We start from the raw sequence: 19,728 nt of genomic DNA, 5'->3' as shown, positions 1-19,728 counted from the left end.
GAATCAAAATGTGATATTTAAGGATAGTTCACAGATGATGGTCTCAGGAAGAGCAAGCTCCTGGGTAACTTGGATGTTTTTTAGATATAAGGACTTTTTATAGAAGATAGCAACACCACCTCCTCTACGAATTTCACGATCTGATCGGTAAACATGATAGTCGCTTACTGTGGTAATGGAGTCAGGGAAAGATGCGTTGAGCCATATTTCACAAATATGATGTTGAATTTAGCCATATTTAGTAAGAGGAGAAATTCGGGTATTTTATTCGCAAGGCTTCTTGCATTGAGTAGCTTGCATTTAAGGCCAGCAGTAGTTGGAATTGAGGTAGTTGGGGCGTGCGTGCCTAGTCTTGGGTGATGGTGGATTGGTTGAGGTAGGGTTGTGGTTGAAGGTTAAAGCTGAGTTGCGGGTTGTGTGACTTACTTTTGATACAGTCAGCACGGTAGTCAATGTACAGGTCCTTCTCTCCATTGTCTAGACGTTTTTTGAGTTCAGTGCGGAGTACACGGGAGCGGGCATGTTGCTGTCTGGTTAGGTCAGGGTGAGAACGGAGGTTCTTATGGTTGGTGTTGCTTTTGGCAAGTGAATTTATAGTACTGTATAAATGAATTTATGTTTGCTTGATTCATTTTTGCAAATGACCCTGCAGAAGCGTGGGGCCACAGAGCCGCCTCTGTTTTTGAGCTCTCGGCCAATGCGGTAAATGTGAAATATTTCACCAGGGGAGATGGTTGATACTTTATAATCACTGATGATGTTTCGGATAGTTGTGATGTCATCATTGTCATTGATGTCCTCTAGACCAAATAAAATGGTGTTTGGACGTTTCCGTTCATGCTCAACAGCTTCTCTGATGAGGACTGGGATATCATTATTTGTCTGATTTATGTTTTTTTGTAGATTGTGTTTTGGATTGTGTTGTGGTTGTTGGATAGAGATGTGGTTTCTAGCTATTGGATGTTCAGGTTTTTGCGTTGTGTCTTTTTTTTCAAGGTTGGATAATTTTTCTTTTAAAGCATCCAGGGATGCTACTATGGTGTCAAGAGATGTTATTCGTGTTTCTATGGTATCAACTCTTTCAAACAGATCCAGTTTGGGTCTGCATGATTTGCAAAGATATGGAAACTCATTGGATGATTCTAGGTATTGAATCATTTGCTCGGGTAATCCCAAGCAGTCATGATGAGCGTATTTGTTACATAGAGAACATTTGATGGAATTTTCATTATCCTTTAGAGTTTTATAGCATTTAGGCATGTGCAGGAGTCTTGTGGTTCATTGGTGGGGATTACTTTCTCTTTAGGTTGTTGTTTGGCATTGGATTTTTTTCTTGGCATGGTAGGTTTGTTAAGATGGTACGTTGATTAAATTACTTAATGAAACAATTTTGGGTAATCAATATAGCCAATATCACACCAATCAATCAATTGCAATAATCTCTCTAGTCAAATAATTTTGCTAAGCAACAATCAGCCTAATCAATTAATTACACTAATTGCTAATCAATTACACTAATTATTATTCACACTGTTCAATTAAATTCACTAAATCACTAATTTACTAATCAATTAAATTAAATGAATCTTGATCTGTTTAATCAGTAATCATACCATTTTCATTAAACACTCTAATCACACTAATCAATTAAAACAATAAATCAATTAAACCATTAATAAATTATTTTATAGAAATTGATTATCTAATCATTGATATAGGTAATGAGGTAGAAAAGTTGCAAGTTTTGAGGTAATGAATTAATCAGTGTTTGATTAAAGTAATGAGGTAGTATTGAGAGAGTCTGCAAGGAAAGGGTTAATTGTTTTACTAGCAGCTGTTATTTACTGGGTGGGAGGAATTTATTGCTCTTATGGCTGCTACTATTACTCTGTAAACAATAGGCTGTAACAAGATGTTCAAAAGCACTGCTGGATTATTGAAAGAGCAAAACTTGCTGAATTAAAACACTTTAATTACAATCAATATGTCTCTGTATAAGATTGTTTTCCAATAGTTTCCCAAAGTTCTCCAAGTTGAATAGTAGTAAAAATACAGTCCAGAAATTTGGGTTAACCAATCCAATCTGTCCTTTACCTTTAAAGTTACTTCTAGCTGCAATATCTTTTTTTTTTTTTTTTACTAAATCTGACAGTTACTCCCGATCGTTAATTGCAGCTAATTTCCTCCTTTGAGTCCCACTTTCCACTGCAGAAATTGGAGTGATGCTTACCAAGACTAAGCATGCTGTTACAAGATCTTTCCTTTCTTTTTCACTTCCGTCTCAGCTGCCTTCCTGGCTTCGATTCAGCCATGCTGGCGGTTCTCTTTTTAGTTCGGATGGAGGGGTTTTCTTCGGGTCAGTCAAGGAGACTTTCCTCTCCTCGTGACCACTGAAGCATCCCTCTGCTTACCACCCGCCCAGGGTGACTTTCGGCTCCTAAGAGCCTCAGGGCTTTCTTCTCCTTCGTTTCTCCCTGCCAGTTTCTCCAATGTGGCTCCGGGGAAACTGAGTGGGGGATATTAATGGAAACACGTTGTCTGGCATAGAAGATACTTCAATCAGCTGTGTGAGGGATTTAAATGAAGGTACGTTGTTTGCACTCCGCTGGCTCCAAGTGATCCAGTTTAAGAGCTCCACCAGTGTAGCTAATAGGGCTCGATGGAAAGAGCTTAACTTCTTTGGGGAAGGAGAGGAGGGCTCCGGATCAGCTAGCAGGAGATCTGCCAGCATGATTAGGGCTCCAGGGCTTCAGAATCCAGCGTTTTTGGGGTTGTTTTTTGGGCTCTGGTTTACTCAGAGTTACTGGTGCAGGCAGCAGCTTTAAAGGTGATTTCTGGTACAGGTGGTGGCTTTATAGGGAGATAAGTGCTCCAGAAGCGAGAGCCTCACCTTTCTAGTTGGGCGCCGCCATCTTGACCATCCATTTTCATCAATGGAATTTCCCATTTAAGACATGCCTTGCTTTATTTCCTTTTCTATATTTCTACATGCACAAAAAAGTTTTTAGTCATCAATATTTCATCTATTTGGGTTGTATATGTAACATCAATGTTCCAAACTATTTAAAATATTAAATGTTTTGATTTGTCATAGTATTCTTCTTCTGGATTCACATCTCTTTGTTCTTTAATATATTATTCTAGTTTTTATAGTGAAAAATGTTCATTGTCATTGAGAATCTGGCATTTTTTTTAAAATCTACGTATACACAAATAATTTGTGTTGCTGGAAGTACAGCTAATGTGTTAATTAACTATCTTAATTAAATAGAGACACATGTCTGAAACTATCATTCAAGTGTAACCCCAAAAATATTTGTTATAATTTCCTATGTCATCTATGTGAAATTCACTTTATACTGAACTGTCATTAAAGAAAATTCCACATTTACAATCTGACACAAGATGCAGCTGCCTGCTTGCTGATCACTGTTAGTTACAGGTTAGTTAATTACAAGACAGTCCTCAAGTTATAGCAGCAATTGGGGTGACAATTTCCATCACTAAGTGATATGGTCATGAAGTACAATGTCACATGACTGCATTACTTAGCAATGGCAATCTCTATTACTGTTGTTAAACAAGGATCATGGGTTGTTAAACAAGCACATAGAACTAAGAGTAGGGATACCCAGAGTCTGCTTCATCTTATATCAATGGGTAATGTTTTGGCCAATCACTCTCTCACAGTCCAATCTCTCTTCATAGGACAGTTGTGGAGAAAAACAGGAAAGAGAATTTTGTATGCTATATTGAGTTAATGCATAAAGAAGATGGGAGGCAAACTAAATACACAAGTAAGTAATTTTAGGTTATCTACACTTGAGCTTAATCAAACAGCTAAGGCATAGTATTATAAAGATCAATAGCTGTCCATTAATTTACTCAATTTACTTTTAAACTTATCTAAGTTAGTGGTCACAACTCTGTGTTATGTTAATGAATCTGAAAGGTTATTGCAGGGGTCTGCAACCTTAAATACTCAAAGAGCCATTTGGACATGGGAACCCTACCCAGCCTGGGAACCACAAAACGCTTTTGACCTTGACCTACTTCTCTACCTCCTTCTATCTCCTTCTCTCCCTCTCTCCACCCCCCTCCCTCCCCTTGTCTCTCCTGGGTCAGGGCGGAGAGCAGGTTGCACATGTCCCGCAAGAGCGAGGTGACACAGAATCAGCCATGGCCCCTTCTCCATCGCCCTTACCTTTTCAGGCCAGGCAAGGAGTGACAGAGAGGGGAGGGGAGGGGCCAGCCAGTGATGGGAATCAACCAACAAGGAGCCACAGCAGAGGGCCCAAAGAGTCACATGCGGCTCTGGAGCTGCAGGTTGCCGACACCCAGGTCAGCGTAAGGGCTATGTGAAGTAGTGCTTCCTTCCATCTCTTTTCAAATTCCTTCCAGCCAGCTTCACTGGATGTTCTTCGTTCCTGGCATTTTCAGCTCTTGCTGATGAAATGGGTAAAAAGCAGAGCCATTCCTTCAAATGCAGCATCTTATTCCAATGTTTCCCAAATGCCACATTTCACAATCACTTTTGTGCTCAATGCATGATTGGAGAGGATGTCTAAGATAAGAAGAAAGTGGGGGAAATACCTGGTGTATAGGAAGAACAGTTGACACCTGCTGTCTCAACCTCTTTTGCCTCCAATTGCCTGTATCTTTTTACATATTCCTCTCCATCATTTTGCAACACAGGTGTCCTAGAAGTAAAAAAAAAATGATGAATTAAAACGAAAACTTATAATAAAATCTGACTGAAAATTCCTGACTAATTTTATGAAGATGCATATTAGTTATGGGCCACAGTTTTCTGAGCCAATGCTGATGGAGAAGTTTATAAGAACTGACAGAGGGAAGCCGAACAAGTTATTAGTGCTACTAAAATACAGAAAGAGGAAGAACTGGCTAAATCTATTAAAAAGGAAGATAAAGGGGGGGGGACCTATGCAATCATTAAAAGGGACAACTTTAACCATATAAACAATGGAATTAAATATCTAGAAATGTCACACATGAGGCAAAATTAGAACTGCTGGTCATGACATATTGTGTTCCATTACCAAGCAGAGATAAGAATAGACATGTTGCGTAAAAACCTAAACCAGAGCTAATAACTCTAAGAGTTGTTTTTTTAATGACAGGGAACTAACTATTCCAGGATTCTACTAATGTCGTTAGTAAGAGAAAATGACAGGGCATTAAGAAGGCAAGTAAAGTATGAAAGCTTAAGTGGGGAAGAAAATAAGATGGAGCAAAGCCACTGAAAACTGCTCTCTTGAACACAAGTTTTTCTGACAGCATCCCTTCACAAACCTCAATCATTTTAGGGCCTTATTTTCCACTTTAATGCCCAATTCTCTATCCCAGCGTCAGTGCTTTCATAAGGAAACAACTGGAGGTTTCATGTGAAATGGATGCCAACCACTCTCAACCCAAGGGTGTGCTTTCAACCATACAGATGCTCTTATGCAACGCCAATCTCTTCTTGCCCAAGTAACTGTTATCTCCCTTTTTTAACTCCTGGACACTTTTTAAGGGGAAGGACTAAGAATGTGCTGCTCAAAATGGCAACAGCATTAAGATTTGTCTTTCCTTTCTTTAGATTGGGCGTTGGTTCTTACCTGATACGCCCCTTCTCGGCGAGCCGCGAGGAGCATCCAGAGAGTGGGATGTGCTTCTGAGTCCTCTTCTTGCAGGCTGAGCTTTAGCTGAGGAAACGCTCCGCCTCCTCACGTGACTCCACGCAGCGTTCCCCCAGTTTTTTTGCGATAACGAGAAGAAAGGTTATGAATTCCTTCTAATCAACTATTGGCTCCTTGGCTGAAACAAGAGTCCCCACCAGACGGAGGAGCTAGGGTGGGGCTGGATGCTCCTCGCGGCTCGCCGAGAAGGGGCGTATCAGGTAAGAACCAACGCCCATTCTCCCTCGAGCCGCTCGGAGCATCCAGAGAGTGGGACATACCAAAGCTTGGCTGTCCTACAGGTGGGACTCCGTCTGGGCCGGAAGCCCCTCCGGGTCACTGATGACCCTCTGTAGGACTCGTCGGCCAAAAGAGGCCTCCGCTGAGGCATATATGTCTATTTTGTAATGTCTGATGAACAGGGACGGAGAGGCCCAGGTGGCTGCCCGACAAATGTCAGCGATGGGGGCTTGCGTGGCCCAAGCCGCCGAAGTAGCTGCACTCCTGGTGGAATGAGCGGTTATTCCACCAAGTGCGGGCAGAGATTGAGATAGGTAGCACCTGGCGATAGTCGCCCTGATCCAGCGACTGATGGTGGAGGGAGAGACTTTGAGCCCCAGTGTCCTGGGCTGAAAGGAGAGGAAGAGGGATTCTGATCTTCACAGGGATTGAGTGCGCTTAATGTATATGCGCAAGGCCCTTCTAACATCTAGGGTGTGCCAAAGGATTTCCCTGTCCCTCGAGGGTCTGGGGCAAAAGTTTGGTAGGACCAGTTCCTGTGACCTGTGGAAGGGTGAGTTAACCTTGGGTAAGAAGGTGGGGTCGGGGCGAAGGACCACCCGATCAGCGTGGAACACGCATAGATCGTTCCTGACTGACAATGCTGCTATTTCCGAGACTCGACGAGCAGAAGTAATAGCCACTAGAAAAACTACCTTAAAAGTTAGAAATTGAAGGGAGGACTCACTCAGAGGTTCAAACGGGTGTCTTGTAAGCGAAATGAGGACCTTGTTGAGGTCCCATGTGGGGAACCTGTGAACGGTCGGAGGGCACAAGTTGGTGGCGCCCCTGAGGAAAGCCCTAACCCGGGGGTGATGAGAAAGGGAACCGTAGTTATCACAGGAGACAACGGTTGAGAGGGCAGCGACCTGCCGCCTCAGGGTGTTAGGTGCAAGCCCTTTACGTAGGCCTTCTTGAAGGAATTCCAGGACCTGCGCAATAGAGGGAGAGAGGGGTTCAACTTGGGACCCACTACACCACTTGCAAAAACCCTTCCAAGTGGCATCATAAATTCGTGTGGTGGAGGGTCGCCTAGCAGCCAAAATAGTGTTGATGACTTGACTGGAGAATTTCTCTCTTGTCAAACGGATCCGTTCAACCTCCAGACGGCTAACTGGAGCCATTGAGGCTCCGGATGCAGAAGGGGCCCCTGAGAGAGGGAGATCCTGTCCGGGGGGATCCTCCATGGGGGCGCTACCGATAAATTGTGGAGGTCCGCGAACCACGGTCGCCTGGGCCAATAAGGAGCCACCAGAAGCAGGTCTGCCCTCTCGTGTATGAGTTCCTGTATGACTCTGGGAACTAATGGCAGCGGAGGGAAGGCATATAGGAGCCCTGGGGGCCATGGGCAGCATAGTGCGTTGTGGTTCTCCGACCTGTGAGATGGGTACCTGGAGAAAAACCGTGGAAGCTGTGCGTTGGATGGGGAAGCGAAGAGATCCACCACCAGTAGGCCGAATATTCTGGACGCCTCCTTGAATAGGGATGGATGGAGGCGCCATTCTGCTTGGTCCACCGTGGCCCTGCTCAGCCAGTCCGCCTGGATATTGGAGATTCCGGAGATGTGTTCGGCTTTTAATGAGAGGAGGTTGGATTCTGCCCAACGGCAGAGACGCTTGGCCTCCCTCATCAACTTGAATAGACTGGGTGCCCCCTTGCCTGTTGATATGGGCCTTGGCCGTGACGTTGTCCGTGAGAATAAGGACGTGGCGTCCGTGGACCAGGGGGAGGAAGCTGCGCAGGGCCAGGTGGACGGCATGAAGCTCCAGCCAGTTGATGCTGCATCTTTGCTCGATCGGCGACCACTTGCCCTGTGCCGAGAGCGAGTTGACGTGAGCGCCCCAACCGGATAGGCTGGCGTCCGTGGTGAGGGTAAGCCGTTGAGGTTCCGTGAAGAGGTGGCCCCTGTTGATGGCGGGGTTGGTCCACCAGAGGAGAGACATGAGGACCCTTGGAGGTATCTTGACTCTGGACTTCGAGTTGCTTCTTCCGGATCTTTGGAATGGGAGCAGGAACCACTGAAGGGATCTGCTGTGTAAACGGGCCCAGGGAATAATTGAGATGCATGACACTATCTTACCCAATAATTTAGAAAGGTCAAGTAACGCCACCCTCCTTGATCGCCTAATCTGTTTGACCAGAGCTTGAATGCTGAGGAACCTCTCCGAGAAGAGGAAGACCTTTTCTGAAACCGAATCGATTATAGCTCCCAAGTGGGTGATTCGGGTGGATGGGGTCAGTTGGCTCTTTTGCCAATTGACGAGGAACCCGTGTGCCCGTAGAGTGGAGAGGGTGACCCTGGTATCCCTGACTGCCTGGGACTTGGACGGGGAGAGAATAAGGATATCATCCAAATAGCAGTGGAGGCGGACGGGAACGCTCCTGAAGTGAGCCGCCAGGGCCGCGAGGACCTTGGTGAAGGTCCTGGGGGCCGAGGCCAGACCAAAGGGGAGGGCCACGTATTGATAGTGAAGGTTATTATAACAGAACCTGAGGAATTTGTGGTGAGAGGGCCAGATTGGAATATGGAGGTATGCCTCCGAAAGATCTATGGAAGATAACCAGTCTCCCCGCCTGGTACCCAAGAGAATCGATTGCAAGGTGTGCATTTTGAATTTGCGCTGGATAAGGTAGCGGTTTAGCCGTTTTAAGTCTAATATAGCTCTCCATCCCCCAGAATGCTTGGGCACCACAAAGAGGTGGGAGTAGAATCCCCGTCCCCTCTGAGCCAGTGGGACGGGTTGAATGGCCTGAATGTCAAGCAGATGTTGGATGGCTGCATCCATTAGTGCACGTTTGGCGGGATCCCTTGAGGTGGGGGATGAGATGAAGCAATCAGCGGGGGCGGACCGGAACTCAAGGGCGAGACCAAACCTGACGGTGTCCCTAACCCATGCATCGGATGTGGATTTGTCCCATTGGGCGGCGAAGTGTCTGAGGCGGCTGCCGATGGGGAGGGAGGAAGAAGTTCTATCTGGTTCGGCGGTAGGGCCTCCCTCCCGATCCCCTAAAGGGCCTCTTATAGTTGCTGCCCCGTCTGCTTCTGTCGCCTGAGTCCGAACGATCCTGGGATCGGAAGGAAGGGGGTCTCAGGTATCTGGGCGGGAAGGGGGGTTGGTAGAAGGGGTGGGGGAAGCCCCTCCGAAAGGGCTGCGGGCCTCTTATCTCTGACCTCCGAAAAAGGGAGGGCAGATACTTCCTCTTGCTGCGGCCCTCGACCAACAGGGGTTCCAAGGCCGGGCCAAACAGTTTGTCTCCCTTGATGGGAGCAGTGGCCAGCTTGACCTTGTTTTCAACATCCACCTGCCAGTGCTTGAGCCACAGCAGGCGGCGAGCTGTGACATGCGACGTGATGGCCCTGGAAGAGAACTTTACCGATTGGTAGGTGGCGTCAGCTGAGAACTCGGCTGTGGCCACCAATTTCGCTATGTCTTGGTGCGCTCTCACATTGGACGCGGGAACGTGTCCTCTCAGCTGTCGAAGCCAGCGGATAGAGGACCTTGTGAAGAATGAAGCGGCCGTAGCCGATTTAATGGCCCAAGCGTCGGATAGATGGGCCCGGCGCAATGCCAGTTCCGTCCGCTTGTCCTCAGGTTTCAAGGCCTCTAAGGCCTCAATGGGGGTAGAGGAGGAAGCAAGGCCCACAATGGGATCGTCAACCTCCGGGATGTTCAGAAGGCTAGACATTGCCGAATCGAGATTAAAGAATCTCTTGTCTTGGCTAGAGGGTGTAGGGGGGGCCCCCGTGGAAGCAAGTTGTTTCGCCACTAGGTCTACGAAGATGGGTGGGGTCGGGATGACCTCAGCCTCCACCACTGGTTGTGTGAAAATGGAGTCCTCTGGTTCCTCTGAGGCAGGGTGGGAGGGCAGAGGGAGACTGGGGAAGAAGACCAGAGACGTTCTTGGCTTTAAAGAGGAGGGATTTAAACATGTGTGGCTTGAACAGCCCCCCGAATACTGCAGTAATAAATTAGTTTCTACAGCTTCGGTACAGACTAGGCCTCACGTAGGCTGAAAGCGTACCAGGAACAGAGATCATCAATCAAGAAACACGTCATCATGGGCGGATAACTGTAATGCAGGCGCTGATTTGTTACCTTGTACCTTTCACACTGACCATGCACTGTAATTGGATGTTACTACGTGTGCACTAATATTCCTTCTCATGTAACTTAATGATTGGATAGAATTCACTGCTTGTGACGTATCACTGTGTGTTTTTTAATAAAAGAGTTTCCCGAACTTGTGATCGGGGCAGCTCATCCAAGATAGAACCTGCGTTGGTGTCTTTCTTGATGCATTCGACCACCCAGTGGGCAGCCTTCCAAATTCGGAGCAAAGCCGCATCTGGTGACCCCGACGTGATCCATTAAAAGAAATGGGTGCATTTTCGACTGCTTATCTCACCCGGCCGGACGAGCCAGTTGCAACTCAGGGACGCCGTCTCGTGTCACGGATCCCTCCCCAGGAATCTTCCTTAAAGAAGACATCCTCCCTTCAGGTGAGTATGGGCGGAAAGTTCTCCAAAAAGCAGATAGCACATTTGCAGGAATTAGGAGAACTAACGAAGAGCTCAATTCGTATTCTTAGGAATCAGGGCAAAAAGCTCCCGGTTCCAACTAAGAAGGACCTTATCACCCTTTTGACTTACATTTATACACAATATCCGGCTTATCCGGAGAAAGGGTCCTTGAAAGTCTCCACATGGCAACGTTTGGGTGATTATTTTCATGATAACCCCAGGGCTCTGCCAAAGATTCTGACCACATGGAGAATAGTCCTGGAATGTTTAAAAATCCATGGTTTAGCACTGACCAAAGCCCCCCCGGGTCCTCCTCCCTATACAGCTGAAACCAAAACAAAGGACGCTCTCCTGTTGGAAGCTTCCTCCCCCACAGCTCCTAAACCCATAAATCCTCCTAACTCAAATTCAGCGGAGGATCAAACACCCATGGAAACGATCGCGCAAGCAGGGAGGGCTCTCTTACCCTGGAGGAGCTCTCTCTCTGTCCTGTTGAATATATAGGGGGATGGAGCCGGAAATAAGGTGCCTAGACTTGAACCTTTACCCATGAAATTAATCAGAGTTTTAAAACAAGCCGTGGCCATGTACGGCATCCAGGCACCATATGTCAGAGGCTTCATTAACAACATCAGCCTTATGCCGAGTTTGTAAAGGAACTTCAGAAGGCCATTCAGAGGCAAATCTCAAATGAAGAAGCCCGTAAAGAGCTTCTGTTAAAACTGGCTGTTGAAAATGCAAATGAGGATTGCAAGAGGATTCTGCAGCCTCTATCTGCCCGAGGGGGGGCTTCCCTCTCGGACTATATGTTTGAAAGTAAACAAGAAAGCAGCAAGGAAAAAAGAAATGGGAGGGCGACCCCTAGTGGGCTGGCCTTTCCAGAGAACACAGATTGATTTCACCGAAGTACTAACTCCATACGCATATCTGGGCTATAAAATGCTTTCAGCTACTGCCTATCCTTCACTTCCCTCTCTGTCTCTACCTTCTCAACCCACCTTGGTTCAACTTCAGCAATATCTGGGTACCATAAACTGGGCCCGACCTTTCCTGTCTTTAACCACTGATATTCTTTCTGCATTGTTTGAAGCCCTTACCTGGGGGAAAAGGCCTGCTGACATAATATCCTTGCAGCAACCTCAGCTTCAAGCAATAACTCAAATAGAAGAAAATATCCGAAAGGTATGGGTAGATAGAGCTGCTGCCAATACTCCTCTAGATGTGGTCATTTTAGCCACCCCGAGGCTTATGACCGCAGCAGTAACTCAAAAAGACCAAAAACTCCACATCATAGAGTGGATCCATCTTTCCCATACGCCATGATGCTCTATCACTTCCAAATCAGCTCAATTGGCTCAATTGATCATAAAAGGTAGGAGCCGTGCAAAATTACTTATGGGAATAGATGTCTCCACACTTTATATCCCTTTTTCGCTACAAATATGGGAATCTCTATTCCAAAACTCCCAGGAAATTCAGTTTGCCTTAGCCGACTGGCCTGGACTAGTTTCCTGCCACCCGCCCGCTGATCCACGTTTTCAAATCATTCGGACAATACCCATTTCTTTCTCCTCTCCCATCAGCAAAGGACCTTTGGTCAACGCCTTGACTATATTTGCTGATGGCAGTAGGGAAAGAGGAGCATGCGCTTGGCAAAGGAATGGGGTGTGGCACACTAAAACCACCCCTGTGCAGACATCACCACAAAGGGCTGAACTCGCTGCAACCATATTAGTCCTCCAGAATTTTAATGAACCCCTCAACTTGATCTTAGACAGCCTATATGTTACTCAAATAGTCTCTACTATTCATGACTCTTACCTCTCTCCCGCTATTGATAAAAACCTTCTCTCTCTTTTTGTTACATTGCAACACCTTATTGCACAGCGTCAACACCCCCTCTTTGTAGCACACATTCGTAGTCACCAACCCTTCCCAGGAATCCTCCAGGAAGGAAATGATGTGGCTGATCAAGCAGCTGCAGGCATCATGACATCACAAACATTGACTCCTTGGGAGAGCCATTCATACTTCCATCAAAACACCAAAGCTCTCATGAAACATTTCAACCTCACTATGGCCGAAGCTTCAGCCATTAGGCAACAATGCCCCACCTGTAGTCAACAAGCCCATTCCATTCCCTTAGGGGTAAATCCCGCGGGTTGAAAGCCTGCGAAATATGGCAAATGGACGTTACTCAGTTTCCTCCATTTGCCCCCTGGAAGTATCTGCATGTCACAATTGATACTTATTCAGGGTTCATAATGGCAACCCCGCAAAGAGGAGAAGCCTCCAAACATGTCATCAATCATTGCATTCGCACTTTTGCATCGTTGGGACGCCCAAATGAAATAAAAACAGATAATGGTCCTGCATACACTAGCACAGCCATGTCAGAATTTTGCACTAAGTGGCAAATTACCCACAAATTTGGGATCCCTTATAACAGTCAGGGACAAGCCCTGGTAGAGAGAACTAACTTAACGCTAAAAACAGCGTTAGAACGACATTTGATCAAAGGGAAAAGAACCCCTAGCCTCCCGGCGATGCAAGACACTCTTAATCTCTGTCTTTATACTCTCAACTTGCTCAATCTCTCAGGCACCCCTGCTATGACAGCAGCGGAGCGACATTTTTCCTCCCCACCTTCCCCTGATTCTCCCAAACCACAGGTATACTACCGCCAACTGCCAGACCCTATTTGGAAAGGCCCTGCTGGTCTCCTCACCTGGGGTCGTGGCTACGCAGCTATCCAGCTTCCAGATCGTGTCCTGTGGGTTCCTGGACAACACGTCAGACCATACCACCCCAAAGTAGAAAAATCACCACCCACAGACATACCAACATGATTCGTCTCGTTGCCTTGCCGACCCTCTTCCTCCTTCTTGCTGCACATGCCTCCAAGGTCTCCATTCCATCTCGAGTGACGTACTTTACGCCAGGTACTCCCCTCCTGCTGACCTGCACTGCATCTGGGGACATTTCCCCCCCCTATCTTAGATGGTCGACACTCCCTCAGCCATGGCTCCACATCTCCAGCAATGCCTCTTTCCAGATCAACACCTTTGAACGCCCTCCTCGGACTACACTCCTCATACTTCGTCCTACTGCCACTGCCTATTATTGCTCTGGTCGATGCCTCTATGATTCCATACATAACATCTATGACTCATGGACAGTCCTCAGACCCCGTTCACCCCATCGTCATCACAGACAACTCACGAATCAGCCTGACATTCATGCTCAGGCCCCCCCCTTTCCACATCGGGTTAAGAGATCGCAGAATCCCACCAGCGTGTCAGATGGCTGCACCCCCTGCCTGACCAAAACCACACGAGTAGGCTTCATTCAACTAACTCTCATCTACCATACCCAACAACCGCAGAAGTGCCTTCCTACCGGAAAAACTTGCCAAAACAACGGGACCATGTACCATCTATGCAAGATGAACTCAAAAACCATTTGCTACGATCCCAAGACGGCTGTTCGTCTCAACGTTACCTTATGGGTGGGACTTCCAAGAACCTCTGGCAGATCTGATCCTGAGGGGGAGGGAAAACTTTATTACCTAAACCACACCACCATGCTCAAGGACGGTACTAACCCAATTGTTTTAACCTTTGATGTTTGTATTGCTTGTTCTAAACCAGGGGGGCATTCATGCGGGTCGGTTGACTGGAAAAGAACATACGCTCACAATCATAAATATTTGTGTCCTACACCCATCAACTGGGCCATAGGGAACCCCAATCAATGGGTCCCTTGTGGAGGTTCCATCGAGTGCTTGGGTTGGTCTTGTGTCTGTGATTATACTGGGGGAGGGTACAAAAGCTGCAATCATCTGTCACATTTCAAACAAATATCAGGGTCTACCACAGACAATAAGGTAGAAATCACCATCTCCAGACAACACCCTGCCTTGGATACTTATGGTATAGGGATTGATGGCACAGGATCGGATCCAAACATTACATTACCATAAAAACCGAAGTGATATATGAAGGTAAGGAAACATCATTGGGCTGGTCGATATATAATAATTTAAGGAAATTAGAAAAAGCCCCTGATACCAGTGTAATTGCAAAAAACTTGTTCATGGATATGGCAGAAAAAATTGCAAAACAACTTGCAATAACCAATTGTTTTGTCTGTGGGGGAATCACCACAGGAGAACAATGGCCGTGGCAAGTCTTGGAAGCCTCACCATCACTGTTCAACAACATGTCTTCTGTAGGAAACATAACAGCTAGAACAGTTTCCAATCCACTTATCTGGACAATTACCACCAACTTAATTGGTAGAAACTGCTTTTCCCGAAATGGGTCCACTCCAGTAGGACACCTCCTTTGCTTAGGTACATGGGATAACTCCTACCAGATCTGGACAACACCTGACAATGCTACCACCACACCTGCCAAGTTCAACACCTCCCTCCTCCCCTATCTCAATGACACAACATCTTCCCAAATTTGGGCAGCCCCAAATAACATGTATTGGATTTGTGGTAACCTAGCCTATCCGTCCCTTCCTGCAGATTGGCAAGGGTCATGTGCATTGGGGTGGATAAGACCTTCCTTTTTCCTCCTCCCGATCTCTATTAAGCAAGAGCTAGGCATCCCTGTGTATGATACATTATCCCGCAGGAAAAGAAACACCGATAATGCCTTTGCAGGCTTCCCCTGTCAATCAGAATATACAGGGGATACCTGGAGCTCAGAAAGAATCGTCTGCACCTACGGCGTGACTACTTGGGCCCAAGACGGGTCCTGGGGGTACAGAACCCCCATATATATGATTAATAGAATTATTCGCTTACAAGCTGTTTTAGATTTAGCTGGCCAACGAATAGACAAAGCTCTAAACACTCTAGCAACTGCCACAGACAAATTGCGCACAGCTGTTTACCAAAATCGCTTGGCTTTAGATTACATACTAGCCAAAGAAGGAGGGGTGTGTGGTAGGTTCAATCTTACGAATTGTTGTCTTCAAATTGATAAAGTTGGCAAAGCAGTAGCACAATTAACAACTGAGATGCGACAATTAACCTATAATCCTAATCAAGTATGGCAAGGTATTGATCTTAAAAATATTTTTAGTTCCTGGTTTCCAAAACTACCAGGATTACAAGCTATAGTAGCTCTCATAGGTATGATTGCTTTAGGATGCGTTATTCTTCCATGTGTATTACCAATTTTTATTCGCACTATCTCCAATAGTCTATCCTTGTTAGCTGAAAAGCGCGCCATTGCACAGGTTAATGCCCTCTGGGAAAAGGAACCTCTGTACAAAGTCATACCCTCAGAAGACCCTGATGCGTGCGCTCGCACAAGTTTTTGCATGGGCAGTGACGAAGATCCAGAAGAAATTTCTTTCTATAAAACTAAAACAGAGGAGATGCAGTAATAAATTAGTTTCTACAGCTTCGGTACAGGCTAGGCCTCACGTAGGCTGAAAGCGTACCAGGAACAGAGATCATCAATCAAGAAACACGTCATCATGGGCGGATAACTGTAATGCAGGCGCTGATTTGTTACCTTGTACCTTTCACACTGACCATGCACTGTAATTGGATGTTACTATGTGTGCACTAATATTCCTTCTCATGTAACTTAATGATTGGATAGAATTCACTGCTTGTGACGTATCACTGTGTGTTTTTTAATAAAAGAGTTTCCCGAACTTGTGATCGGGGCAGCTCATCCAAGATAGAACCTGCGTTGGTGTCTTTCTTGATGCATTCGACCACCCAGTGGGCAGCCTTCCAAATGCGGAGCAAAGCCGCAGAATACGGGTTGGTCGGGAGAGGCCCCCTCGTCCTCCGACTGATAGAGTACCTGACCAACCGGGGGATCCGGCTGTGGAAGGGATCTGATGGATAAAGAGTCGTGCTCGGGAGCCCGTGGAGAGAAGCTTGATCTGGACATGTGCTGCAGGCCCTCCGCAATGCCCTGGCGGATAGCCGATTCCATCCAAGCCTTGATGTGGGCTGGAACCTCGGATGTAGAGGATTCTTCCTGGCGCAGACCAGCGGCCGTAGGTGTAAAGGTGGCTTCAGGCGTCCGTCTGGTCGGTGGTCCAGGGGTCAAGTGACCCTGAATTGGACTGCGCCTAGATAGGGAAGACGGGTCTGGAGGGGGAAGAGGTTGAGTAGAGGTGGAGGGAGTGGGAGGAGGAAGGGCTGAAGGCCCCGAGCGGGACTCCCTTGATCGCCTATCAAACTCCTTTTCCAATGCCTTATGGCGCCTTAAGGCGTCTCGTTGGGAGGCCTTGGAAGGTTCCTTGGCCTGCCTGCGCAAGTAGTGGGACTTTGCCTTAGCCTTCAAGGAAGGTTGTTTAGAGAGATTGTCGTCTGTCATTTTGTCTGCCATTTTGTTAAAGATAATAATAATAATAATAATAATAATAATAATAATAATAATAATAATAATAATAATAATAGTAGTAGTAATAATAGCAACAGGCGGTTGGCTCGCCTAGAAATTGGCCTGTGAGTAGGGCCGGGTGAGGTGTGAGCTGGCCCACTCCCCCTTTTGGAATTTAATATGTACAGTGATAACAGGTAGCAAGGTATATATATACATATATAATATGTACAGGTATATAAACTTTTTTTTTTTGTAAAGGTTATCTATGTATATACCGTGTTTCTCCAACAATACGGCCTCCACCAATAGGAAGCCCCACCATGTTTTATTGGCAGGAGGTGAAATTAAGCCCCGCCCCCTAAATTAAGGCCTATTAAAAGCATGTGTTTCCCCGCCATTTCTCACATCGTTCGTTAGAAGTACACGAGGTGAAGAGAAATGGCGGGAAAGGGGGTGGGGGGGTGGGGAAGGGCGGGGGGTGGGGGGGAAGAAAACTTGCCTTTAGGAGTGCCCTGCAGGTAGCCTAGGCTAGAATACCCTGATAGCCGATAGAAGCTCTCTTGAAGGCAGAATCACCAGCCACTTCGATCGGCCGGTAGAAGCGGCCTGGGGCGAGCGCACACACACACTCCCCTCGCCGCCAGGCCGCTTCTATCTGCCCATCGAAAGCTCCCTAAAGGACACAGTCCCCAGCTGCTTCGGGCGAGGTGTGGCTGCCCGTCCCCTCGCCTTTAGGGCAGACTCTTTTCCGCGAGGGAAGCTCCCCAAGCGCGCTCAATAGCCACTTCGATCGGCCGGTAGACACACACTCCCCTCGCCACGAGGCCGCTTCTATCTGCCCATCGAAAGCTCCCTAAAGGACACAGTCCCCAGCTGCTTCGGGCGAGGTGTGGCTGCCCCTTTCCCCTCGCCTTTAGGGCAGGCTCTTTTCCGCGAGGAAGCTCCCAAGCGCGCTCAACAGCCACTTCGATCGGCCGGTAGAAGAGGCCTGGGCGCGCACACACACACTCCCCTCGCCACGAGGCCGCTTCTATCTGCCCATCGAAAGCTCCCTAAAGGACACAGTCCCCAGCTGCTTCGGGCGAGGTGTGGCTGCCCCTTTCCCCTCGCCTTTAGGGCAGACTCTTTCCGCGAGGAAGCTCCCCAAGCGCGCTCAACAGCCACTTCGATCGGCCGGTAGAAGAGGCCTGGGCGAGCACACACACACACTCCTCCTCGCTGCCAGGCCGCTTCTATCTGCCCATCGAAAGCTCCCTAAAGGACACAGTCCCCAGCTGCTTGGGCGAGTGTGGCTGCCCTTGTCCCCTCGCCTTTAGGGCAGACTCTTTTCAGCGAGGAAGCTCCCCAAGCGCTCAATAGCCACTTCGATCGGCCGGTAGAAGCGGCCTGGGCGGCGCACACACACTCCCCTCGCTGCCAGGCCGCTTCTATCTGCCCATCGAAGCTCCCTAAAGGACACAGTCCCCAGCTGCTTCGGGCGGTGTGGCTGCCCTTGTCCCTCGCCTTTAGGGCAGACTCTTTTCTTTTCGTGGCGAGGGGAGTGTGTGTGCGCGCTCGCCCCAGGCCTCTTCTACCGGCCGATCGAAGTGGCTATTGAGCGCGCTTGGGGAGCTTCCCTCACGGAAAAGAGTCTGCCCTAAAGGCGAGGGAAAGGGGCAGCCGCACCTCGCCCGAAGCAGCTGGGGACTGTGTCCTTTAGGGAGCTTCGATGGGCAGATAGAAGCGGCCTCGTGGCGAGGGAGTGTGTGTGTGTGCCGCCCAGGCCTCTTCTACCGGCCGATCGAAGTGGCTGTTGAGCGCTTGGGAGCTTCCTCGCGGAAAAGAGTCTGCCCTAGAGGCGAGGGAAAGGGGCAGCCATGCCTCGCCCGAAGCAGCTGGGGACTGTGTCCTTTAGGGAGCTTCGATGGGCAGATAGAAGCGGCCTCGCGGAGAGATACGTGCACATGGGCCGCTGTAGGTGGGGAGGAAATTAAGTCACCCCGAAAAGACGGCCTAGCCGTTTTTTCAGGGGTCAAAAAAAAAAGGCCCGGCCTTATTATGTGAGAAACACGGTAGATATAAATATATATAATTTTATATATAAATTTTGATTTTTTGATTTCTTTATATATATATATATATATATAAACAATAACAGTAAATGAACTAGGAAGGATTGACCAAATAATGCCTGAGGCCTAGAGAGAGAGAGGCCTCTGGCAGCAGGCCTCCAGACAACAAACCGGAGGGGGGCGGCTGCAACTTCGCCCCGATGAAGGCTGCGGGAGGCCAACAATAAATGAGAGCGAGCCAGGAAGATTGCTAAAATAAATTAAGCCCTTGACCAGAGGTCTGAGACGTTTACATCCACCGCAGCAGCAACAGTCAGAAATAAAAATGACGCCCGACCACGATGTGGCGCCAAGATGGCGGCCACGAGCTGAGCTATGTCGGGCACCTTCGGGACGGCAAGGAGGGCTTGTCCGGTTAGCTCAGTGCGCCTGGTGTCCTTAAGGAGCGACTAGCCCTTCCCGGTTGGCGTTTTGGGTGGGGGGGAATCCAGCAAAATTGCGCGCCACAAGGCAGCGCGGAGGCAGCGACGCGATCTACTAATGGGGGGGTCGCGCGAAACGCTGCGAACCCGCCCGCTTGGCCCTTAGGGGCGAGGGGAGACTTCCCCTAAGTCCCAACCCTTTGCGCAGGAGGAGGAAGGAAAGAAAAAACCAAACCTGAGAAGAAGAAATTAGCCAGAATAACAAATGTTTGAATCAGCCAAGGAGCTCTTTCTAACAGCAGCCTGACTCTTCGAGGCTGAGCAAAAGACTGGGGGAACGCTGCGTGGAGTCACGTGAGGGGGCGGAGCGTTTCCTCAGCTAAAGCTCAGCCTGCAAGAAGAGGACTC

The 19,728-nt window shown here is 47.8% G+C and overlaps 1 protein-coding gene across 1 annotated transcript in view; it reads right to left on the bottom strand.

Annotated features, from left to right (window-relative positions):
• TDRD9 (tudor domain containing 9) overlaps nt 1-19,728 on the bottom strand; it is a 112,097-nt gene that overhangs the window by 75,439 nt on the left and 16,930 nt on the right. The window contains exon 2 of the mRNA XM_087952239.1: nt 4,594-4,700. Within this exon, the coding sequence (XP_087808365.1) occupies nt 4,594-4,700 (107 nt within the window). The remainder of the gene's footprint in view (nt 1-4,593; nt 4,701-19,728) is intronic.

The sequence above is a fragment of the Notechis scutatus genome, chromosome 1, assembly GCF_049901735.1.
Source record: "Notechis scutatus isolate UNSWTSFEM ecotype Mainland chromosome 1, rNotScu1.2, whole genome shotgun sequence".
NCBI classification, from domain to species: domain Eukaryota; kingdom Metazoa; phylum Chordata; class Lepidosauria; order Squamata; family Elapidae; genus Notechis; species Notechis scutatus.
The sequence above is the reverse complement of the archived record's forward strand: the minus strand, read 5'-3'. Positions and strand labels throughout refer to the sequence as shown.